This window comes from Giraffa tippelskirchi, chromosome 10 (genome assembly GCF_054371585.1).
Source record: "Giraffa tippelskirchi isolate mGirTip1 chromosome 10, T2T-mGirTip1v1.2.pri, whole genome shotgun sequence".
NCBI lineage: Eukaryota > Metazoa > Chordata > Mammalia > Artiodactyla > Giraffidae > Giraffa > Giraffa tippelskirchi.
The window spans coordinates 137,815,825-137,836,827 of record NC_137284.1 but is presented as its reverse complement, the minus strand read 5'-3'; the positions used below and the strand labels follow the sequence as shown (position 1 = coordinate 137,836,827).

Genomic DNA, 21,003 nt, shown 5'->3' with positions numbered 1-21,003 from the left:
TAACTAATTTCACCCTGGACACCTTTATAGAGGAAGTGAAGTTTTATGCATGGACAAATTGACAGTTTGCTAAGACTGGAAACCTGAGTGAACCTGGTACATTTGGGGAACATTTGGGCGACTTCAACCCAGGAACATGTGGGAGAGAACAGAAAATGAAGCTGGAGAGGTATTACCCAGTTCTAATCTCAGATTCCACTGCTACCTGTCACTGAACATCTGCTTTTCATACTTGTAGGCCAGAAAAAAAGCCTGAGCAAGAAAACTGTATTTTGTAATGTCTTTATTCATTAGCCTTCCCTCTCTTAATGGCTTTTGAAAATGCCACTGAAATTTAATATGGGTAAATGCCTTGTACTTGGATTCAGATTTACTACCAAAGCACAGGACAGGGGAGACCTGACAGCTTTTTACTGACCATAAACTTTCCCCGAGCCCATGATACGGCCCAGCTGCTGTGAGAGCAGATGCCATCACGGTGACATCTGTGAAGCTTCAACTCCAGGGGAGATGCAGGAAAGACCTGCCAAACTGGGTCTTGACCTGGCAACATCTGGGCAGTGTGCTCAGGTCTGCGTACCATTTTTTAGGGGTTGTATAGATAAAATCTATAGGGCATCCAGAGAAGACAGCCTTCAGATCATCATCTAAAGGGGAAAATTAAAAAGGAGAAAAGAGCTGCCTTTAGTTATTTTAATGGCTTACTTGAGGCAGGGTGGAATGGTTCATTCTAGGTTGTATCAGTGGACTAGGTGGAAATTAGATCAATTTTGGCTCAATGTCGGAAATCACTTTCAAGAGCTTTTTTCCTAATTGCATAATGCTATGAGATTATTTTGACAAAATATGGAAATGTTTTGACAGAACACGATAACCATCTTCACCTGTGGAGAAGCTGTAGTGAAGAGCCCTGATGGACCTCTAGAGCTCCTTCCATCTTTAAATTCAATTAAATTTTAGAATTTGTTCTAATTGTTAAAGTATCTTGTCCCTTTCCCAACATTAACCCAATTATTTGTGAATTTTCTTATTTTTTAGTATCTGACCAGAAGGATACCACAAAACCCAAGGTATCAGCACGTCAAGTCAAGACTAGACACTGGTGAGTAAAGATTAGCAAATTAAAACTTAAAAAAAATCTTAATAGCTGATTATTGACAAAAAGCAGTATGTCATGCCTGATACAAATCATAGCTAAAAGTTTCTCACTGTCTTGTCTGATGTCTTTCTGAGTTCAGGACTTATGAAAGCTATTTTTCAGATTATCTTTAAAAACTCCATTCACATAATTGAGCTTACTATAAATTGTGAAACTGATTTAAAAAGAAACATTGTTTAATAAGTTACAGGACTGAGGCTAATAAAAATACCAGGGCATCACCTCTATCTTGGAACACCTTTAAGTATATTAAGCAATTTAAGTATATTGCTTAAAACTGGGAGTAATCGATTATACTTGGTGCATGTTTGTTCAGTTCCCTATTTGCAGAGTGCAGCTACATGCAAAGTTCTGGGCTATGGGACATGTAAAGATGAGTGTGAACTGTTGATTATTGCAATCAAAGAGCTTAGATTCAGGTGGAGGCAGACAGACTTGAATGAGTAACTAAAATACCAGACAAAATTAAATTAGTGCTGCAATTCAGGTAAAATGAAATTTAAGAGTGCATTGCTGCTTATTTCCATGCTGTTGACATTTTTCAGTGTCAGGATGAAAACCACTCCCCAAACCCCTGGTGGATTTGCAGTCTTGTGAGATTTTGGTTGTTTGTTTAGTTTTTTTTCAACCTCTTAAAGTCTGCTGTGGAAAATCCATCCTATTAAGATGGTTTTGCTAGTAGATTGGAGTACCACATGCCTTTAGCAATACTGAATTTTCTACCAATAACCTCAAGACAACTGAGAAAATGAACTGAGATGTTGACTGTATAAATCTCATCCATTTTCTTTCTCTTTCTCCTAGTCGTCTTCAAAATTATTGTCTTCTGTTATGCATTTTTTCCCCATATAAAATGGACTTAAATGTTTTAAATGAGCCTGCTTTGCAGATACTATTTCTTGGGACCTTTCTTTCAAACATTTTTGTGCTGATCAGATATCTGTCCTTGCAAATATCCTGTTTTATGGGAGGAGATAAAAATGTTATCTCTGTCTTTGAGGAAGAGGAAATCTTAGTCCAGAGATTACGTGATTTACTTAAAGTTCAATAAAGGAGACAGAACTAAGATTTGTATGTGGGATAAAGAAGTCAACTTTAGAGACCTGGCCTGAGGTCCTGTGTACTCTGTCTTTGGCCACGCTGTCCCAGTTATTTCCTCCAGCCTCATTTCTTCTACCACCAATGCCCTCAGCTCCTGCATCTCTGCCTATCTCTCCATAATTGCAACTGTGACCCACCCTTCTGGAAAAAGTTATTCTGAGAGGGAAGTACTTTTATTAAAAATACCATATTTTCTCTGAGAAGTACAGATAATGTTTTAAAGACTGCTTAATGCTTTCTTTTGGAGCCTTCTTAAAATTAAAATTTGTAAGAGCTGAGATGTTTTTCAGCTATATAGATTTGTTTATAACGTCATTATTTTTTCCTCCTATAAATTGAATTGTGTTTTGTGAATGAAAACCAATTTCTTTCTCTTCAGTTCCTCAACTCATAACCAAAGTTTGACTCAATTACGATACCTGAAAATAATTCAGTTTTTTGGAAATTGAGATATTTGTATCTTCTTTTTATAATACAAAGTAATTGCCTATATCCTTTTATATTCTGAGATTTTTTAATCTAGTGTTTTTGTTAATTAAACTTGTTAGTGTCTATAGATAGTGTTAGTCACTAAGTTGTGTCCGACTCTTTGTGACCCCATGGACAGTAGCCCACCAGGCTCCTCTGTCCATTCTTGCCTGGAATTCTCCAGCAAGAATACTAGAATGGGTTGCCCTTCCCTTCTCCAGGGGATCTTCCCAACTCAGGGGTCGAACCCATGTCTCCTGCATTGCAGGCAGATTCTTTACTATCTGGGCTTTTGAGGTCATTGTAGATTCACATGGAATGGTAAGAAATAAAACAGAGATTCCATGTACTTTACCTAGTTTCCTATAGGAACATCTTGCAAAACTATACTGCACTACCCCAACCATGATATTGACACTGATTGATAAGAGTCTGGATACAAAACTTTTTTTCCATGACCACAAGGATGCTTCATATCCACTTTCCACCCTCACCTGCTCCTTAACCCCTGGTTCCCACCAATCTGTTCTCCACTTCTATAATTTTGTCATTTCACAACTTCTATATAGATGGAATCATACAGTATATAGCTTTGACTGGATTTTTCCCTCAGGAAGTTCTCTGGAGATTTAACCAGGTTGTTGCATGTATTTGTAGTTCATCCCTTTTTATTCCTGAGTGGTGGCTCAGATGGTAAAGAGTCTCTGCAGTGCAGAAGACCCAGGTTCAATCCCTGGGTTGGGAAGATCCCCTGGAGAAGGAAATAGCAACCCACTCCAGTATTCTTGCCTGGAAAATCCCATGGATGGAGGAGCCTGGCAGGTTACAGTCCATGGGTTCACAAAGAGTCGGGCACGACTAAGCGACTTCACTTCTTAGGAATATTCCATAGTATGGATGAGCCATGAGCTTCACAGTTGGCAGAGTGGTACAGAATCTGCCTGCCAATGCAGGAGATGCAAGAGACTCAGGTTCAATCTCCTGGAGTAGGAAATGGCAACCTTCTCCAGAATTCTTGCCTGGGAAGTTCCATGGACAGAGGAGCCTGGTGGGCTACTATCCATGGGATTGCAGAGAGTCGCAAGTTTAAACATTTTCCCATTGAAGGACATTTGAATTGTTTCCCCTTTTTTACTGTTACAAGTAAATGTGCTATAAACATTTGTATACAGATTTTTGTGTGAAAATAAGCCTTCATTTCTCCGGGATTAGTGCCCAGAAGTGCAGTTACTAGATTGTTTGGCAGTTGCATTTGTAGTGTTTTAAGAAACTGCCAAACTGTTTTCCAGAGTGACTGGACCATTTTACACTCCCATCAGCAGTGTGATCCAGTTTCTCCATATCTTTAGCATTTGGTGGTGTTGCCATTTTTAATTTTAGCCATTCTGATAGATGTGTAGTAGCATATCATTGCCCTTGTGTTATGTATTTCTCTAATGACTTATTATGTTGAATATCTCTTTGTGTGCTTATTTGCCATCTGTATATCTGTATTTCATCTTCACTGAAATGTTTGTGTTTTTTGCCTGTGTTCTAATCGGATTGCTTACTTTTTAGTTGTTGAGTTTTGAGTGTTCTTTATATATCCTAGCTACTAGTCCTTTGTTGGATACATGATTTGCGAATAGTTTCTGCCAGTCTGTAGCCTGTCTTTTTATCCTCCTAACAGGGTCTTTCAAAGAGCAAAAGTTTTTAATCTGGGTAAAGTCCAGGATATCAGTATTTCCTTTTATGGATCCTGCTTTTGTTTTCAAGCCTAAGAATGCTTTGCCTAACCTAGATCCCAAAGATTTCTATCATAATTTTTTCTAAAAGTTATATATTTTAGGTTTATATGTAAGTCCATGATACATTTTGAGGTAATTTCTGTATAAGATGTGCAACTTAGATTGAGATTAACTTTTGCTTGCAGATGTCCAATTTCTCTAGCACTGTTTGTTTAAAAGGTTGCATTTCTTCCATTGAATTGTATATTCACCTTTGTCGAAAACCAGTGGGCATATTTATATGGATCTATTTCTGTTCCATTGATTTATGTGTCTATCCCTCTGCTAATACCACCGTCTTGATTACTGTACCTGTATATAGTAAATTGGATATTGGTTAGATGGATTATTCCCACTTTACTTTTCTTTACAAAATTACTTTAGCTACTCTAATTCCTTTGCCTTTCCATGTAAATTGTAGAATAATCTTATTTACACTTTAAAAATATTGCTATACATTTGATAGGAATTTCATTCAACCTGTCTTATCAATTTGGGGAAAATTGACACATTACTATGTTGAGTCTTACATTCCATTAATATGCTATTTCTCTCCATATACTTGACTCTTTGTTTCTTTCATCAGCATTGTACAGTTTTCAGCATATAAATCCTATACATGTTTTGTTGGATTTACAGATAAGTATTTCTCTTTTTCTGAGCAATTTTAAATGGTATTGTATTTTTAAATTTCAGTGTCCATGTTTTCATTGCTAGCATATAAAAATACAGCTTAATTTTGTGTATTTAACTTGTATCCAGAGACATTGCTAAAAGTACTTATTAGGTAAGGGAGGAGTTTTTGGTAGATTCCTTGGGCTTTTCTGTGTAGACAATCATGTCATCTAAAAAAAGAAAGTTTTATTTCTTCCTTTCCAGTCTACAGGTGTTTATTTCCTTTTATTGCCTTATTGCACTGGTCAGAACCAGCAGAACTATGTTAAATGAGAGTGACTGGAGCAAACATCCTTATCTTTACCCCAGACTTAGAGGGAAATCATTGTCTTTCATCATTAAGGATAATGTTAGCTGTATCAGGCTGAGGGAGTTTCCTCCTGTTCCTATTTTTTCTGAGAGTTTTAATCCCGAATGATAATTGAATTTTATTGAATACTTTTTTACTACCTCAATTGATATAATCATACGTATTTTTTCTTTATCTTGATAATATAGTGGATTACTTTTATTGATTTTTAAATATTGTACTAGTTTTGCATTCATTGAGTAAACCTCACTTAATTATGGTATAATAATTCTTATTATATATTACTAAATTCTATTTATTATTTCATTAAAGATTTTTGTGTCTATATTCATGCGGGACATGGGTTTGTAGTTTTGTCTTTTGGATTGTCTTTGTCTGGTTTTAGTGTCATTGTAATACTGGTCTCATAAAATGAGTTAGGAAGTATTCTCTCCTATTCTGTTTTTCTGGAAGAGATTGTGTATTATTAGTGTCAATTTTTTCTTAAACATTTGGTAGAATTCTCCAATAAAATTGTTGTGCCTGGAGACTTCTTTTTTGAAAGTTTTTAAACTTTGAATTTAATTTTTTAATAGTTAAGGGGATATTCAAATTGTTAGTTTCACATTAGATGAGTTGTGGGTTTGTGTTTTTTGAGGAATTAGTACATTTCATCCAAGTTTTCAAATTTATGTGCATAGAGTTGTTTGTAGCGTTTCCTTGTTATCCTTCTGATATCTGTAATGTCTGAAGTGAAGCCTCTGTTTCATTACTGACATTGGTAATTTGTGTCTTTTTTTTGTTCACTACAGATTTATCCATTTTATTGATCTTTTCAAAGAACCAGATTTTGATTTCATCAATTTTCTCTGTGTTTTCTGTTTTAAATTTTATTGGTTTTTGTCGTTATTATTTCCTTTTTTCTGCTTGCTTTGGGTTTATTTTGCTCTTGTTTCTAGATTCTTGAGGTAGGCATTTAGATTATTGATTTAAGATTTTTCCTCTTTTTAATGCATATAGTTAGTAATACAAATTTCTCTCAGCACTGATTAATAGCTGTGTCTCAAAAATTTTTATATGTTGAATTTTCATTTTCACTCACTTCAGTGTATTATTTTTACCTCTCTTAAAACTTCTTCTTTGATCCATGGATTATTTAGAAGTATGTTATTTAGTTATAAGTATTTGGAGATTTTCCTGTTATCTTTCTGTTAATGACTTCCAGTTTGATACCACTGTGGTTAGAGAATGTACTCTGTATATACTATTTTTTTTAATGTATTGATGTTTATTTTATTGTCTAGGATATGGTCTATCTTGGTATATGTTCCATGGGTACTTGAAAAGAAGCATAGTTTTGCTTAGTGAATTCTTTTTTTCATGATATTCTGAGATACCTTCTTTTATCTTTTCCTTTCTAATTAGAGAGCTTCATTTAGCCATTCTTTAGGATAGGTCTACTGGTAACAAATTCTCTTAGTTTTCCTTAATGAGAATGTCTTAATTTCTTTTCTTTCCTAAAGGGTATCTTCTCTTTGTATAGGATTCCAGTTGACAGTTCTTTTTTTCCAGCACTTGAAAAATATTATGTCACGTTCTTCTGGACACCTGATTTTTGATGAGAAATCTCCTGTTATTCAAACTGTTTTTCCCATATAGGTCAGGTGTCATTTTTCTGTTGGTGCTTTCAAGATTTCTTTCTTTAGTTTTCAGAAGTTTGACTATGATAACATCTTGCTGTGGATTTCTTTGGAGTAAACACCAAACAGTCTTTCCTGTTTGGCGTTTACTCAGCTTCTATTATAAATCTGAAGTTTATGTTACTTGCCAAATTTGATAGTGTTGAAAGTGTTGTCGTGTCTGACTCTGCAACCCCATGGACTGTAGCCTCTGTCCACGGAATTCTCCAGGCAAGAATACTGCAGTAGATTGCCATTCCCTTCTCCAGATCTTTCAACCCAGACATCAAACCTGGATCTCTCAAATTGCAGGCAGATTCTTTACCATCTGAGCCACCAGGGACTGAAAACAAATTTGAAAAGGTTTCAGCAATTATATCTTTGAGTACATTTTCAGCCCCAGCCTCTTTCTCCTCCTTTTTGGTACTCTGATAGCATCTCATCACAGCCCAACAAAGATGAAAATCAAGATTCCCCATCTGGCCTTTGTGGGCAGGTAAGGGTAAGACATAGCTTTTCTGTGGAATGCAGTGGAATAAGGCAGTTATTATCTGATAGTTTGCTGTCTTGCTGTCCTTTGGCTGGAGGTAGCAGATTTTTGTTAGGAAGTTTTTCATCTGTTGGTATTTTTGGATTTCTGGCTTCTTCAGCTCCAAGTTGAGGGTAATGAGACAAAAAACAAACACACACACATCCAGGTAGCTCAACTATTATGTCATTCCTCAGGTCCCAAAGTCCCTAGCCAATCTGCCTTCCTTGTTCCACCTATCAGAGTCTTCTTATGTTTGTTTTATATATAATGTCCAGTATTTTTTTCAGTTTTAAGTATAGTTGATTTATAATGTCATGTTAGTTTCTAGTGTATAGCAATGACTCAGTTTTATACATATATGTATATATCAGTTCAGTTCAGTCACTCAGTCGTGTCCGACTCTTTGCAACCCCATGAATCGCAGCACGCCAGGCCTCCCTGTCCATCACCAACTCCCGGAGTTTACCCAAACCCATGTCCATCAAGTCAGTGATGCCATCCAACCATCTCATCCTCTGTCGTTCCCTTCTCCTCCTGCCCCCAATCCTTCCCAGCATTAGGGTCTTTTCCAGTGAGTCAGCTCTTCACATGAGGAGGCCAAAGTATTGGAGTTTCAGCTTCAACATCAGTCCTTCCAATGAACACCCAGGACTGATCTCCTTTAGGATGGACTGGTTGGATCTCCTTGCAGTCCAAGGGACTCTCAAGAGTCTTCTCCAACACCACAGTTCAAAAGCATCAATTCTTCGGCACTCAGCTTTCTTCACTATCCAACTCTCACATCCATACATGACTACTGGAAAAACCATAGCCTTGACTAGACGGACCTTTGTTGGCAAAGTAATGTCTCTGCTTTTAAATATGCTATCTAGGTTGGTCATAACCTTCCTTCCAAAGAGTAAGCGTCTTTTAATTTCATGGCTGCAATCACCATCAGCAGTGATTTTGGAGCCCCCAAAAATAAAGTCTGACACTGTTTCCACTGTTTCCCCATCTATTTCCCATGAAGTGATGGAACCAGATGCCATGATCTTAGTTTTCTGAACGTTGAGCTTTAAGCCAACTTTTTCACTTTTCTCTCTCACTTTCATCAAGAGGCTCTTTAGTTCTTCTTCACTTTCTGCCATAAGGGTGGTGTCATCTGCATATCTGAGGTTATTGATATTTCTCCTGGCAATCTTGATTCCAGCTTGTGTTTCTTCCAGCCCAGCGTTTCTCATGATGTACTCTGCATATAAGTTAAATAAGCAGGGTGACAATATACAGCCTTGACGTACTCCTTTTTCTATTTGGAACCAGTCTGTTGTTCCATGTCCAGTTCTAACTGTTGCTTCCTGACCTGCATACAGGTTTCTCAAGAGACAGGTCAGATGGTCTGGTATTCCCATCTCTTTCAGAATTTTCCACAGTTTATTGTGATCCACACAGTCAAAGGCTTTGGCATAGTCATATATTTTCTTTTTCAGATTCTTTTCCATTATAGGTTATTATAAGATATTTAATATAGTTGCCTGTGCTATACAGTAGGACCTTGTTTATCTATTTTATATATAGTAATATGTAGCTTCTAATCCCAAACTCTTAATTTACCCCATCCAGGATTTTCTTGTTCCATTCAATGTTTTTTTCTAACTGGGTATGTTTTCTTAAATTAAGATATAATGTACATACCATAAAATTCAGCCTTTAAAAATGTACAATTCAGACATTTTTAGAACATTCACAAGATTGTCAAATTATCAGTACTATCTAACTGTAGACTATTTCTGTGTGTCTGTGTGTGTGTGTGCGCGCATGCACGCTCAGTCATGTCCGACTCTTTACAGCCCCATGTAGCTTGCAACTGTAGCCTGCCAGACTCCTCTGTTCATGAAATTTTCCAGGCAAGAATACTGGAGTGGGTTTCCATTTCCTTCTCCAGGAGAATCTTCCCAACTCAGGGATCAAGCCCGTATCTGTTTCATCTCGTGCATTTGCAGGTGGATTCTTTACCACTAGCGCCACCTGAATATTTCTGTCATCCCATAAAGAAACCCCATACCCAAAGTGGTCATTTCCTATGCCTTACTTTTACCAGTTCCTGGTAATCACTAATCTATTTTTTGTATCTATGACTTTGTCTCTTCTGAATATTTCATAAAAATGGAATCATACAACCGTGACCTTTGTGTCTGACTTCTTTCACTTAGCATGTTTTCAAGGTTCATCATTGTTCTAGTATGTGTCAATACTTTATTTTAATGCTAAACAATATTCTTTTGTATAGCTATTCCTGATGGCTCAGATGGTAAAGAATCCGCCTGCTGTGAGGGAGACCTGGGTTTGACCCCTGAGTTGGGAAGATTCCCTGGAGGAGGGCATGGCAACCCACTCTAGTATTTTTGCCTGGGGAATCCCCATGGACAGAGGAGCCTGGTGGGCTACAGTCCGTGGAATCACAAAGAGTTGGACACAACTGAGCGACTAAGCACAGCACCACAATTTGTGTATCTGCTCATCATTTGATAGATGTTTGGTTTGTTTATGCTTTTTGACCATAATGCTGCTAAAACATTAGTGTACATGTTTTTGTGTGAACCTGTTTTCAGTTCTCTTGGTTATGTACCTAGAAGTTGAATTCTTGGTCAGATGTTAACTCTGTGTTTAATTTTTTGAGGAACTGCCAAACTGTGTTCCAAAGCAGCTGCACTTTGCATTCCCACTAGCAGTGTAGGAGGGCTCCTTTTTTCTCCATATCCTCAACAATACTTGTCCATCGTTTTGATTATAGTCATCTTTGTGGGTGTGAAGTGGTATTTTCATTGTGGTTTTGATTTGCATTTTCCTAATGAGTAATGATGTTGAGCACCTTTTAATGTCCTTATTGGCAATTATACATCTCCTGTGGAGAGATGGCTATTCATACCCTTGGCCTGTTTTCTTTTTTCAGTTGGGTTATTTTTCTTTTTATTGTTGAGTTACAAGAGTTCTGTTATATACTCTGGATAGTAGACCCTTATCTGAAGGATAATTTGCAGATATTTCCTCCTAATTTGTGGGTCATCTGGGGATTTTGTTGTACTTAGCTGGAGGAGTAGAGAAAAGTACATCCTACCTCATCTTCCTGGAAGCAGAAGTTAGTTTTATAATACCTTTAGAAGGGCTAAAGTATGCTTCATTGCCAGAAACCCAGTGTATTTTAAAGTCAGTATGGAAGAAACGTAATTCTAGTGTTTGATTTTTTTGTTTCAGATTTTTAAAATTATGTTAAAGTCAATTTAGAGGAAAGATTTTCATTTTTTTCTATTCATTTTTGTGTGTGACTTACCTCTCTGTATATTCAATACAGCGGCCTGTGAGTTATGAGCCAGGATACAGATCTCTTTAGCCCTCTGGATAGCCGTCAGGACCTGAGACAGCCCAAACCTCAATGTTGTGTCCAAATGTTATCACTTATGTGTGTCTGCCATAAGGCGAAAAGTGTGAGGAATCCTGGCTATGAAAACACCAGACTGACTTTAAAGGTCAAGTAAAAGTAAAGAATTCCTGTCTGAGGTATGATTTTAAGCTCTGCAGTCAGAGCAGTAGAAATAGGCACAGGAGCAAATGAGCATTTCTCATTTCTAGGCTAAATAGATGGGTCTTTAATCTTTTCTTACCAAACAGTGAGCAATTCAGAGTTAATCCCAAGAAATCAAGAATTTTGTGGCATCTCCAATCTTCACCCAAATTGCCTTCTACTGAGTTCTTCAAAGCCAGATATCTTCTTCCTGGGTAAAGATAATTTTTTATTTCTGTCCTTCTGATGCTACTTCTCTTATAAATTCAAACACCATTGTATAGCCATGGCTAGAAATATCAGAATTATTTTGAACTTCAAATATTTCTTTTGTTCCATAGGTGCCTGAGTGTATCTTCCCAGCTCCCCAGCACTGCCAGACTGTGCCCGGAATGGATTATGCTTCCGATGAAATCCCTGCCGGCATTTTGTTCAGTCACCACCGCAGGGTCCTTGTGTATTCTCAAGCACCCTCTCTGGGTTTCTGCTCTGTAGCCCTGCAGCCTGATTAAGGGACAATTTCCAAACCACAGGGCTCTCCCTTTGTTAGTCTCCTACACTCTTTCATTTCTGGCATTATTCTCTCATTTTCAATCTATATTCAATCTAATTTCAAATTTCTTTAGCTCTCTAAAATTCCATAGACTATCTCCACTCAGTCTTTTCTAGCCATTTTTTATTTTTTAAAAATTCATCTTGCTTTTCTTATCTCCATACAAACTAGTCATTTCCTTTTTTTCTTCTTAGTCTTTACTTTTCCTGAATATCTGCTAATAGCCTTGATCCTAAGCACTGAAACTCATTACAGACTAGGTACTCTTCATCTTTACTTGGTATTTAATTCTGTTTCTTATGCCAAAGGAAGAAATGTATGTGAAAGCCTTTTACAAACCAGAAAGCACTATGCACTCGTATAACTTATTGAGATAAACAAAGGACCTCTGTGCCTCTTTTCACGCTTTCTGCTCCTTCCGAGCCAAAAGAACTTCTCCATAGAGGAGGGAAATATTGAAGAAAAATAAAGCAGTGGAATTGTCTCTTAGCAACTGAGTTCCTGCCTTATAAATCTTAACCACTTTAGATTACTGCTGCTTAAAATCACTTGCTTTTCTTACTGGCTCAGTACAAATAAGGTTATTAATTATAGGAAAACAAAGGAAAAACTCTTAATGAATGAGCCCCTCAGTTCATTGATTGTGCTGTATCTTTGCTTAGCAATATCAATATAGTTGAGTTGTCTCTTTTTCTTGATTCCACTTGTAAAACATTTTTATATATCTTTTTTTACAACTTAAATTATAAACTAAGTAGAGGCTAAATACCACCTTATACATTTCTGTTACCTGAGTCCTGAAACAATATACGTCATTTAAGTAGTATGTAACATATATGTACTATATATAAATCAAGTTGTGTATAACTTAGAGACAATCAGACATCCAAAAACTCAAAGCAAATTGGGATGTGATTATTTACATTATAATATGATCCATTATAAGGATTCTTCAGCTAATAGATCTTCATAGTATTTCTCATTTAGCAAATATTTTTGAGTGCCTCCAACACTAGACAGTGGAAAGTATAAAGATATTCTGTGTGTGTGTTCCTGTGTCTACGTGTGTGTAAATAGTAATTTGGGGCTTTCAGTATAATAAGATAGATAAGACTTACACACAAATAAGGCAGTACAATTATAGAGGCCCTGTGAGTGGTAAGCTGAGTGCTGTAAAAGTTCAGAGGAGGGAAAAGGTCACTTCCAGCTGGGTGAGCTATTATGATTACGTGGGCAAGGTGATACGTTAGCGAGCCAAAGACTCACGGAGAGTTTGTCAAGTTTAGTAATTAAGGCAAGATTGAAGAGGTAGGTAAGATGTTGGCGCCTTCAGTAGTAGAGCAAGGAGTTTAAACTTCAGTCAGTAAGCAGTGGGGAGCCACTGACTTTCTTTTTTAATCAAAGTCTTGTCTGGGAAAATTTATCTGGCCGTAATGTGTAATTTCAATTTAAAAAAATTATTCTCTTGGTAGTCTTTTAGCCTCCTTACTTTTGTATAAAATAAAAATGTTTATAAATAAGTCAATTATAGAATTGATTCATTTGTATTCATTTTAAAAGGTAGTCAAAAAGCTGTTTTCAGATGAAATTAGATCCAGTAAGATGAGCTGCTTAGTTAAGATACAATCAGTACATGAAGTGGGGTAAAAATACTACTTTTCATACTTTCTAAAATCATTTTTAGGGATTTTTTGTGTGTTGATTAGTCATTTCTCCAGTTGAAGCAATGCAGAAATCTTCCATTTTCTTTTATTTCCCCCCTACAGGAGAGAATGAATAGCCATAATGAAAAAAGCTTCTTATCAATAGTACTCTTAGATTTATTCTTAATTTTGCCAAGTATTTGTACACCTCTGCAAAAGACTTTGTTTCTCTGCCTTCTCCTTTAGTGGAAAAAATAATCAGTAGGAATGAAAACATACCTCACAGGGTCATTGTGAAGCTCTGCTGGTACAAAGATGAAGTGCTGTGTAAATATTCTGAAAATGTTAACAGAGAAATGGATTTTAGATACATTGTTAGTGGAAACTGCTATAGACTGGAAATGCAGTGTTTTAATAATGAAGACTATATGATAAGATTGGCTATTGTTTCCCATGCATAGTGTGCCTCAGGGAATTTGAGAGCATGAAATGGTTCCCACCTGCTACTATGAAGAAAGTAACACTTCCTACATATTTACCTCACAGTGAAATCATGTTTTTAAAACAGCACAGCTAGAGAAGCAGTGTGTTTCTGTGAGCCATGTTAGAAACCAGGAGATTGGGAATACTAATCTCGACTTGGTTACTAACTTGCTATGTCTCCGGACAAGTTAGTGGACCTTTTTGTACCTCAATTTTTCGACAGTTCTGGAAGGAGACCTGAAGCTTCTCCAATGAAAAGAAACTAACTGGCACGTCAGCAGCCTGGCACTGTAAGGGGCCCAGGAACATGCAACCAGAAGCTCCTATAAAGTCGTTTAAGAATAAGACTGTGGGGCAGTGAAGAGCATGCCATTTGCGCTGTCTTCTAACCCGAGTACTGACCAGTTGAGTTCCCGCCCAAGTGCAGAGTTGCACAGGAGAGGCTGTGAGTCTGGGAAGGATTCATGGTTTCCACTGTGGAGATCTGGTCAACATCTCAGGTTCATTCCAGTCTGAAGAACCTAGAAAAGATCATATTTGATTCCAGCCTTGGTCTTTGGTCCTTTTTGGATCTCTTCTGAGGTGTTCTCAGTGTCTATCTTGAGAAGCCTCAGGGCTTTTGAGCAGCCCTACTACGGTCACGTCTCTCTGAGCTTTTGGAAGGATATGGTTTGGGTCCAGGACTACACTGAATCAGTCCTGCTGTTCAGTTCTGATCTGGGGATTGTGTGTTGTCAGATGAAAAAAGAATGTTTTAACTCAGTGAAATTTTATTCCATGATGGTATAGATTTAATAATAACAAGTGATGTAAGTTGTTTTTTGAAAATGTGCTTTGGGTTTCAGAGAAAGAATTTTCTTTCTCTGCTTCTCACCTACACATGAAGAAAAGTTCAGGACAGTGCTTGAAAACATAAGTTCATACCATTAATTGGAAGCATTTCTTTTACCCAAAGTTTGTGACTGAACCTGACTAGTTGCTCTCAAGGCTTAAAAGTTAGGAGCACAGTTTTAGAATTGAAAAATTATTTTTAATGTTTTCCTTTTTTTTGCTATACATGTTAGGTGCTTGATAGAGCTTGCTGTGCTGAATTGAATCAAATTGAAGCATGCTCAGTAAAAAATAATAGCCCCTGGCTTAAGAACCAGACTTTAGTTCATTCGGAAACCATAAGAATCCTGGCCCAGTTTTAATGCATGAAAACTCTCCAAACCACCTTGGCTAGAACCTAGTGTTATAGAACCAGGCCATAAAACATGAGGGTGGGGGACTCCCCACAGTGCTGAGTATCTGCTGTTATTTCTCAGCAAATCAAATCCATGGTGAATACTGGTGTACAGACTGTGTGGTCTAGTTCAGGCTGCAGTATCAGCATGAATAGTGGAAGACCAAGCTCAGGGAAGAGAAGGAAACCACAAAGATTAAGCGAAGAGGAAAGGGTTACTTGGCCAGGCACAGCGGCTCATTTTAGACATTCAGAGGTTGTTGCTTCTTTCTCTTCCTCTGCATACCTTCCCCACAAAAAAAGCTTACGGGGCGAATAAATGGAGGATGAAAGACTTAACTCGGAAAGAAAAAAAATTACATAAAGTGATCATCTGTAGTGTCTGGGGGGACTTCTTAATGTTTATTGAGTGTGCACCTCAGCTTAACACATTTGACCAAAACATTTCCCTGGATTCCTTATCTATTAATAATGCCGTATAATCCTAAAGACTATTTACTATGTCTGATCCATTTGTCTACTGCAGTTCTGTAAAAACAGGATGGGAAGGCTCAGACGTCATTTTCTTCCATTAAAAGCATATTTAAAATCCTTCTCTTTTTAGGTAACAGTATGACTAAATACATTGAGAAGCTAGAAGAGATCAAAAAAAGTGAGTAACACTATTTATGGTGTGGGGTAATGGAACCCTATAGTGGCTCTTGAAGTTGGTTATTAACGATCCTAACCATACTCTACAGGTGACTCGCATACAAAGCTATGGGAGTCAGGTGAGCATGGCAGATGCCTTGAAGGATGTGGGAAACACTGTACCATCGGGTCAGCTGCTGAGGTTGTGGTCTTTGGGTCTGAGTTCTGCCCACCTTAAATCCCATGGGAGATATTAACATTGGAATATGAAATAATCTCTAGTTAAGCAGTGAGAACTCCAGCTTCCAGTTTCATTGTACTGCAGTCTTTATGATCTGTATTCAAGGTACTTAATGTTTCCTACTTTCTTATTTTCTCTGTACCTAAGATAGTAATAATATCTTATTTCATAGCATTCTTTTTAGTATAAATTTGACAGTATTCATGAAAGACTTAGAGGTGTGAGAAAGAGCTTATTCTTAAAGTGGTGTTATGCATTATAAATTCATTGCAGTCAGCTTTCTTTTAATTAAAAATCATATTTCATGCACATCCTTTTAAAAAACTAATCTTCAGCAAAGATATGCTTCTAGTCACTGAGTGCACTGCCCTTGCACAAAATCATAATTTTTCAATCTGTGTCCAAAACAGATGTAAAATGTACACATCATAGCCAGCATCAGAGAAGCAGGGACATCTGTTTTCTAAGGTGGATTTGCTCATAGCTTCAGTAGGAGAACCCAGTGCTAGGGCAGTATTGAGCTAATGGCAGCGGAGAGGTGCTCTGATTGGTAGCAGTTCAGGACCTGGCTCTAGCAGTTCAGGACCTGGCCAGGACTATACCTTCTGGGAAGAAAATATTACAAATCCAGAATTCACCAGAACTTTTGTTTTTACATAGCAGGACTTTTAATTTAAATGATAATGTTCCTGTTCCTTTTGAATTGCTGCAGTATTGAGAAACCCCAGACAATAGACATGGACTCAGGAGCAGCTCCGTGCTGAATCTGTTATTTGCTACATTCAGCTATAAGGACTGATGCTATAGACATTTGTTTTTTAATGTGTAATGTCACAGTATCCTTTTTTTCTTATATATTTTATCCTTTATACATTTATGCTATATATTTAAAATGTTATGTATCTGTAAAATATTCCACTTTACATACATATATATGTGTATATTAAATTTTTAAACTATGAAAAAAATCTTGTTTACTCACCTAAACTTTATTGTTGTCATCCTTAATTCATCCACTGTGAGCAAAATTCAACTGGCCTGCTTCTGTTCTGGTTTGTAGCCTTTTCCACCTCCTAAGCATAGGTAGCCGAGTGTAAACTCACCCATCCACACCAAAATTTGTCCCATATAAAAATTGTCCCATTCCACCCAGCTTGCTGAAACGCTGTTTAAAATATTCCTCATAAAAGCACAATGTGGTTTCTGTGATATATAAACTTTAAATGGAGCTTATCTCCGAAAAGAAATACCTGTGGGTTAGAGTCCTTGAAAATGCCTACTTCACCTTCCCTCTTTAGAAGTTGTGGGCTTCCTTTTAGTAAGACAGGAGGTTCCTCTCACCTTGTTTCACACACTTTGTGCTGATTCTCCAGCTAGAATTACTGCAGATTCTGGTTTGGGATCTACATCTTGGAAAATATTTCCTTCTCTTTTCCCATCTTCTGTTGTAGGTATTCTTTTGGGTCAGAAGGAGGAGAATGTTGCCTTGTTTTGTGACATCCTAAACCCATCCCTTTTCTCAGATTACCTTAGATGCCATGTCTTTCTGTGAAATCACAAACCTTGTCCTATTACTTTCTTTGATTTGTCTTCCACTGTGAGCCTAACTTCCCTTTGCTAATAACGCATTTTAACAGAACCCTGAAAACGCAGAATTCCTTTGTGATCTGAATATTCTTTCAATTCTGCCTGGGGAAAACAGACACCCTGTGTCTATTGACCATTCACAAAGCCCATTCTTGGCTTCTGGTGGTTAGATGACACTGGTTGGCCCCGGTGTGAAGCATCCTAGATAGTTAGGTCTCTGTCCTTACAGTAACTCGAGAGAGATACACTTAGACTCCAGACTTACCGGAGAAGCAAAACTTGATAACATATCTGAAACTAGGATTGTTTGTCTCCATTATAGAGTCTGGGAGAAGCTACAGTAGCAGAAGCTCCATTCTTAAAGCTCTGTTCGCCCTTGCAAGGACAGACTGACAGAGCTTTCCAAGTTATCCTTTTTATAAAATTTAAGACTTACTGTAAAACGTCTAGCTTAATCTTTTATCTGAGTAATAATGTCAGAAAGTCCTCATGATGGCTGTCCTTCTAAACCAGAACCAGGTATGTAGAGTTCAGGCTTAAATGTGCAGTGCAATTTCTAGTGCTTATGAGAGGATGCTGGAAATGCCGATCATTGGAAAACAGCAGCGCCTGTTTTCTTATTTAAGGTGATTTCTATTTAAAGAGGATTTTAATGTGTGTATTTTGTACATAGAACGTGAAGAACTAGAGTAGTATTTCCAACTATGTTAACTATACCAAAAGAATAGCAATGGATAAATACCACAGTGCAAACTACTTTGAAAGCTATTGACTATTTTCATTGGCTGACTTACTGCCATTTTGATTTATATAAATGACTTTGGGTGGGCAAGTTGGTGGCAACTGAGAGAAATACTGTAGTTCAGTTGCACTTTCTAAAGCTTCTGCTCAGCTTATTTGGGTCTGCATCCTGATGTGTTTCAGAAGCTGCTTTGCATCTAGGTTTGTTACCTTGTTGTATCTAGAAGAAACTGTTTTAAGAATTTCCTGGAAGAAAGATCAATTTTTAGCCAAATTGCTATCTTTAGGACATTTTAGAACAGAGAAGCTTTAGTTCCTCATCAGAAAGAGTCTTGAGGTACTTAGAGAAGGTGTGTTTTTAAGATAATATCATTTCCCGACTCTGAGTCTCAAGGTGTTTGGTAAACCATGCTCACATTATCCTCCAAAGTAGCTATCTGGTCTATGCTGGTTTTTTGGAAAATTCATGGGAATGGTTAGTATAACCAAGTAAATAATATTAAGTACCTTTAATCCTTTCCTTTGCTAGGACTCTTTGTTTATGAGACTAAAGTAATTATCCAGCTAACCTTCAGTAATTCTGAAATAATGAGGTAGTATTTAAGGAGTCAAGGATGCCAATATGTAAACCTAGAAGAGGAGTGAAGAGTAGGGGTGGGCAGGAGTTCAATGCTGCAAACTTCAGAATTGGCAAGTCTTCTTCAGAAAAGTTTAGGGAGGCCAGCTTTTAACATGCCTCTATGGGACAAATAATAAAGTGAGATTGGCTGTATTTCTTAAAACTGTTTAATATGTGAAGAATTATTAACACAAACAAATGTAAAAGTTTGAGTTATGTCTCAGAATTATAAAGATAGCACTGAGTAAATATTGATGTTTTCAGTTGATTTTTCATTTTTTTCTAATTTTTGTTTTAAGAAACCCCCACAATACAAGATTTACTATTATAACCTTTTTCAGTGTACAGTTCAGTACTGTTAAGTATATTTACTTTGTTGTACAATAGATCTCCAGAACTTTTCCCTATTGCAAAACTGCAATAAGTTGATTTTTATTGAAGTAAAGTTGAAGGAAAATTGATGTAAGAGATTATCAGGACCAGTCATAAGTTTGTGCCCAGTATTGTACTCCAGGAAAAAAGGGTCGTCTTCTGTTTCTAGCATAGTTTGTAACTTCAGGAGTAATTATTCTCTTTCTAGGACAGAGATAGAATAGTGGGGTATAAATGTCTTACCAGCTCTTGACCTAGGGCACCTCAGCTTCTCTGGGTCTCTGTCCTCATTTGTAAAATTCAGATATTTATCCCCTGCTTGTTCTGAAAAGGATTTAAAGGACTTAACAAAAATGTATGCAATACAATGTGGTCCAAGTAGAGACAGCATAGTAAGGATAATTGTAGACCAATAAAAATAAAGGGAAGAGGTAAAATCGCTGGACCCAAAAAGGTAGCTTAGAGTTTCAGCTTGAGGCCTCTCCTGGCCAGAGCAAAAATGATACAACACCTGCCACATTTAATTCTGAGGCTATCATGAGGATCAAATGAGGTAATACAAGGAAATACATGTAAATAACTGGAAAAATATACCATTTTTGGGTACATTTCTTGATGAAATTTCTTGACCAGAAAGAATTAATACCTCCAAGAAAGCAAAATAAACCTGAAAAAATATTTGTCCCATTCTGCTTTGCAGATTATAGATACAAAAAAGATGAGCTTTTCAAGAGACTAAAAGTAACAACTTTTGCCCAGCTGGTAAGTTTAATGATCTTCCATTGGAGTAAAGACTATCTAATTTGTGCAACTTTCTGTATTTCTAAATTCAACTCGGGGTAATGTCTGCAGAGGGTTTTCTTCTGCTTCTTTATATTTCACCTATGAGAGGGCTAATTGGTATGAAACTTTTTTCTTTGAAAATAATTTTATACAGTAAAATATACATTCTACTTTTTAATCATCAAATTTGTAGTTTAAGTTTTACTTTTTCTTGTCAATTTATCTTAATATTGAGAATCCAGGATTCTGGGTTCTTTATTGCTTGGACATATTTCTCTGTGGAAAGCAGGTAATATCCCATCTATTACTGTACTCTTTTTCCAAGTCTTTCTGCCATGGGCTATTTTGTTACTTTAGGAAAGTCACTTTCTTCTTTCATTTGAAAATTATGGACAAAATGTCTCTCTGGCCCCCAGACAAGGGTTCCAGTGATGTGCAACTCAAGGTGGATGTTAGTCTTATGAGCTAAGTTGTGAAAAGTGATTTATTTATTTTTTAATTTGAATTCTACGTACCATTTTTTAAATGTTTATTGGAGTATAGTTGATTTATAATGTTGTGTTAGTTTCAGGTGTACAGCACAGTGAATCAGTTCTTATATATATATATATTCTTTTTCAGATTCTTTTCTCATATAAGTTATTATGGAATATTGAGTTCCCTGTGCTATACAGTAGGTCCTTGTTAATTATCTATTTTATATATAGTAGTATGTGTATATTAATCACAATCTCCTAATTTATCATTTCCTACAACAGAAAAGTACTTTAAAAACTGTATGTTGGGTGTACAACATTATAATCAGTATATCCATAATTAGATTTATTTCTTCATTGCATGAATAATTTCTAATACAATGCTGTTATGCATTTTTTAAGAAATAGCATATTATATTGAAACTAGAATATATATGAAGGCA

At 36.7% G+C, this 21,003-nt stretch overlaps 1 protein-coding gene across 11 annotated transcripts in view; it reads left to right on the top strand.

Moving 5' to 3' along the window:
* CEP41 (centrosomal protein 41) overlaps nt 1–21,003 on the top strand; it is a 49,765-nt gene that overhangs the window by 15,212 nt on the left and 13,550 nt on the right. For 10 of the 11 annotated variants that reach the window (XM_081537069.1, XM_081537062.1, XM_081537065.1 and 7 more), the window contains 3 exons: nt 1,039–1,102; nt 15,716–15,763; nt 20,002–20,063. In XM_081537069.1, the coding sequence (XP_081393195.1) occupies nt 1,039–1,102; nt 15,716–15,763; nt 20,002–20,063 (174 nt within the window). Of the gene's footprint in view, nt 1–1,038; nt 1,103–11,548; nt 11,657–15,715; nt 15,764–20,001; nt 20,064–21,003 lie in introns of all 11 variants that reach the window. The other variant, XM_081537068.1, reaches the window with a different exon arrangement.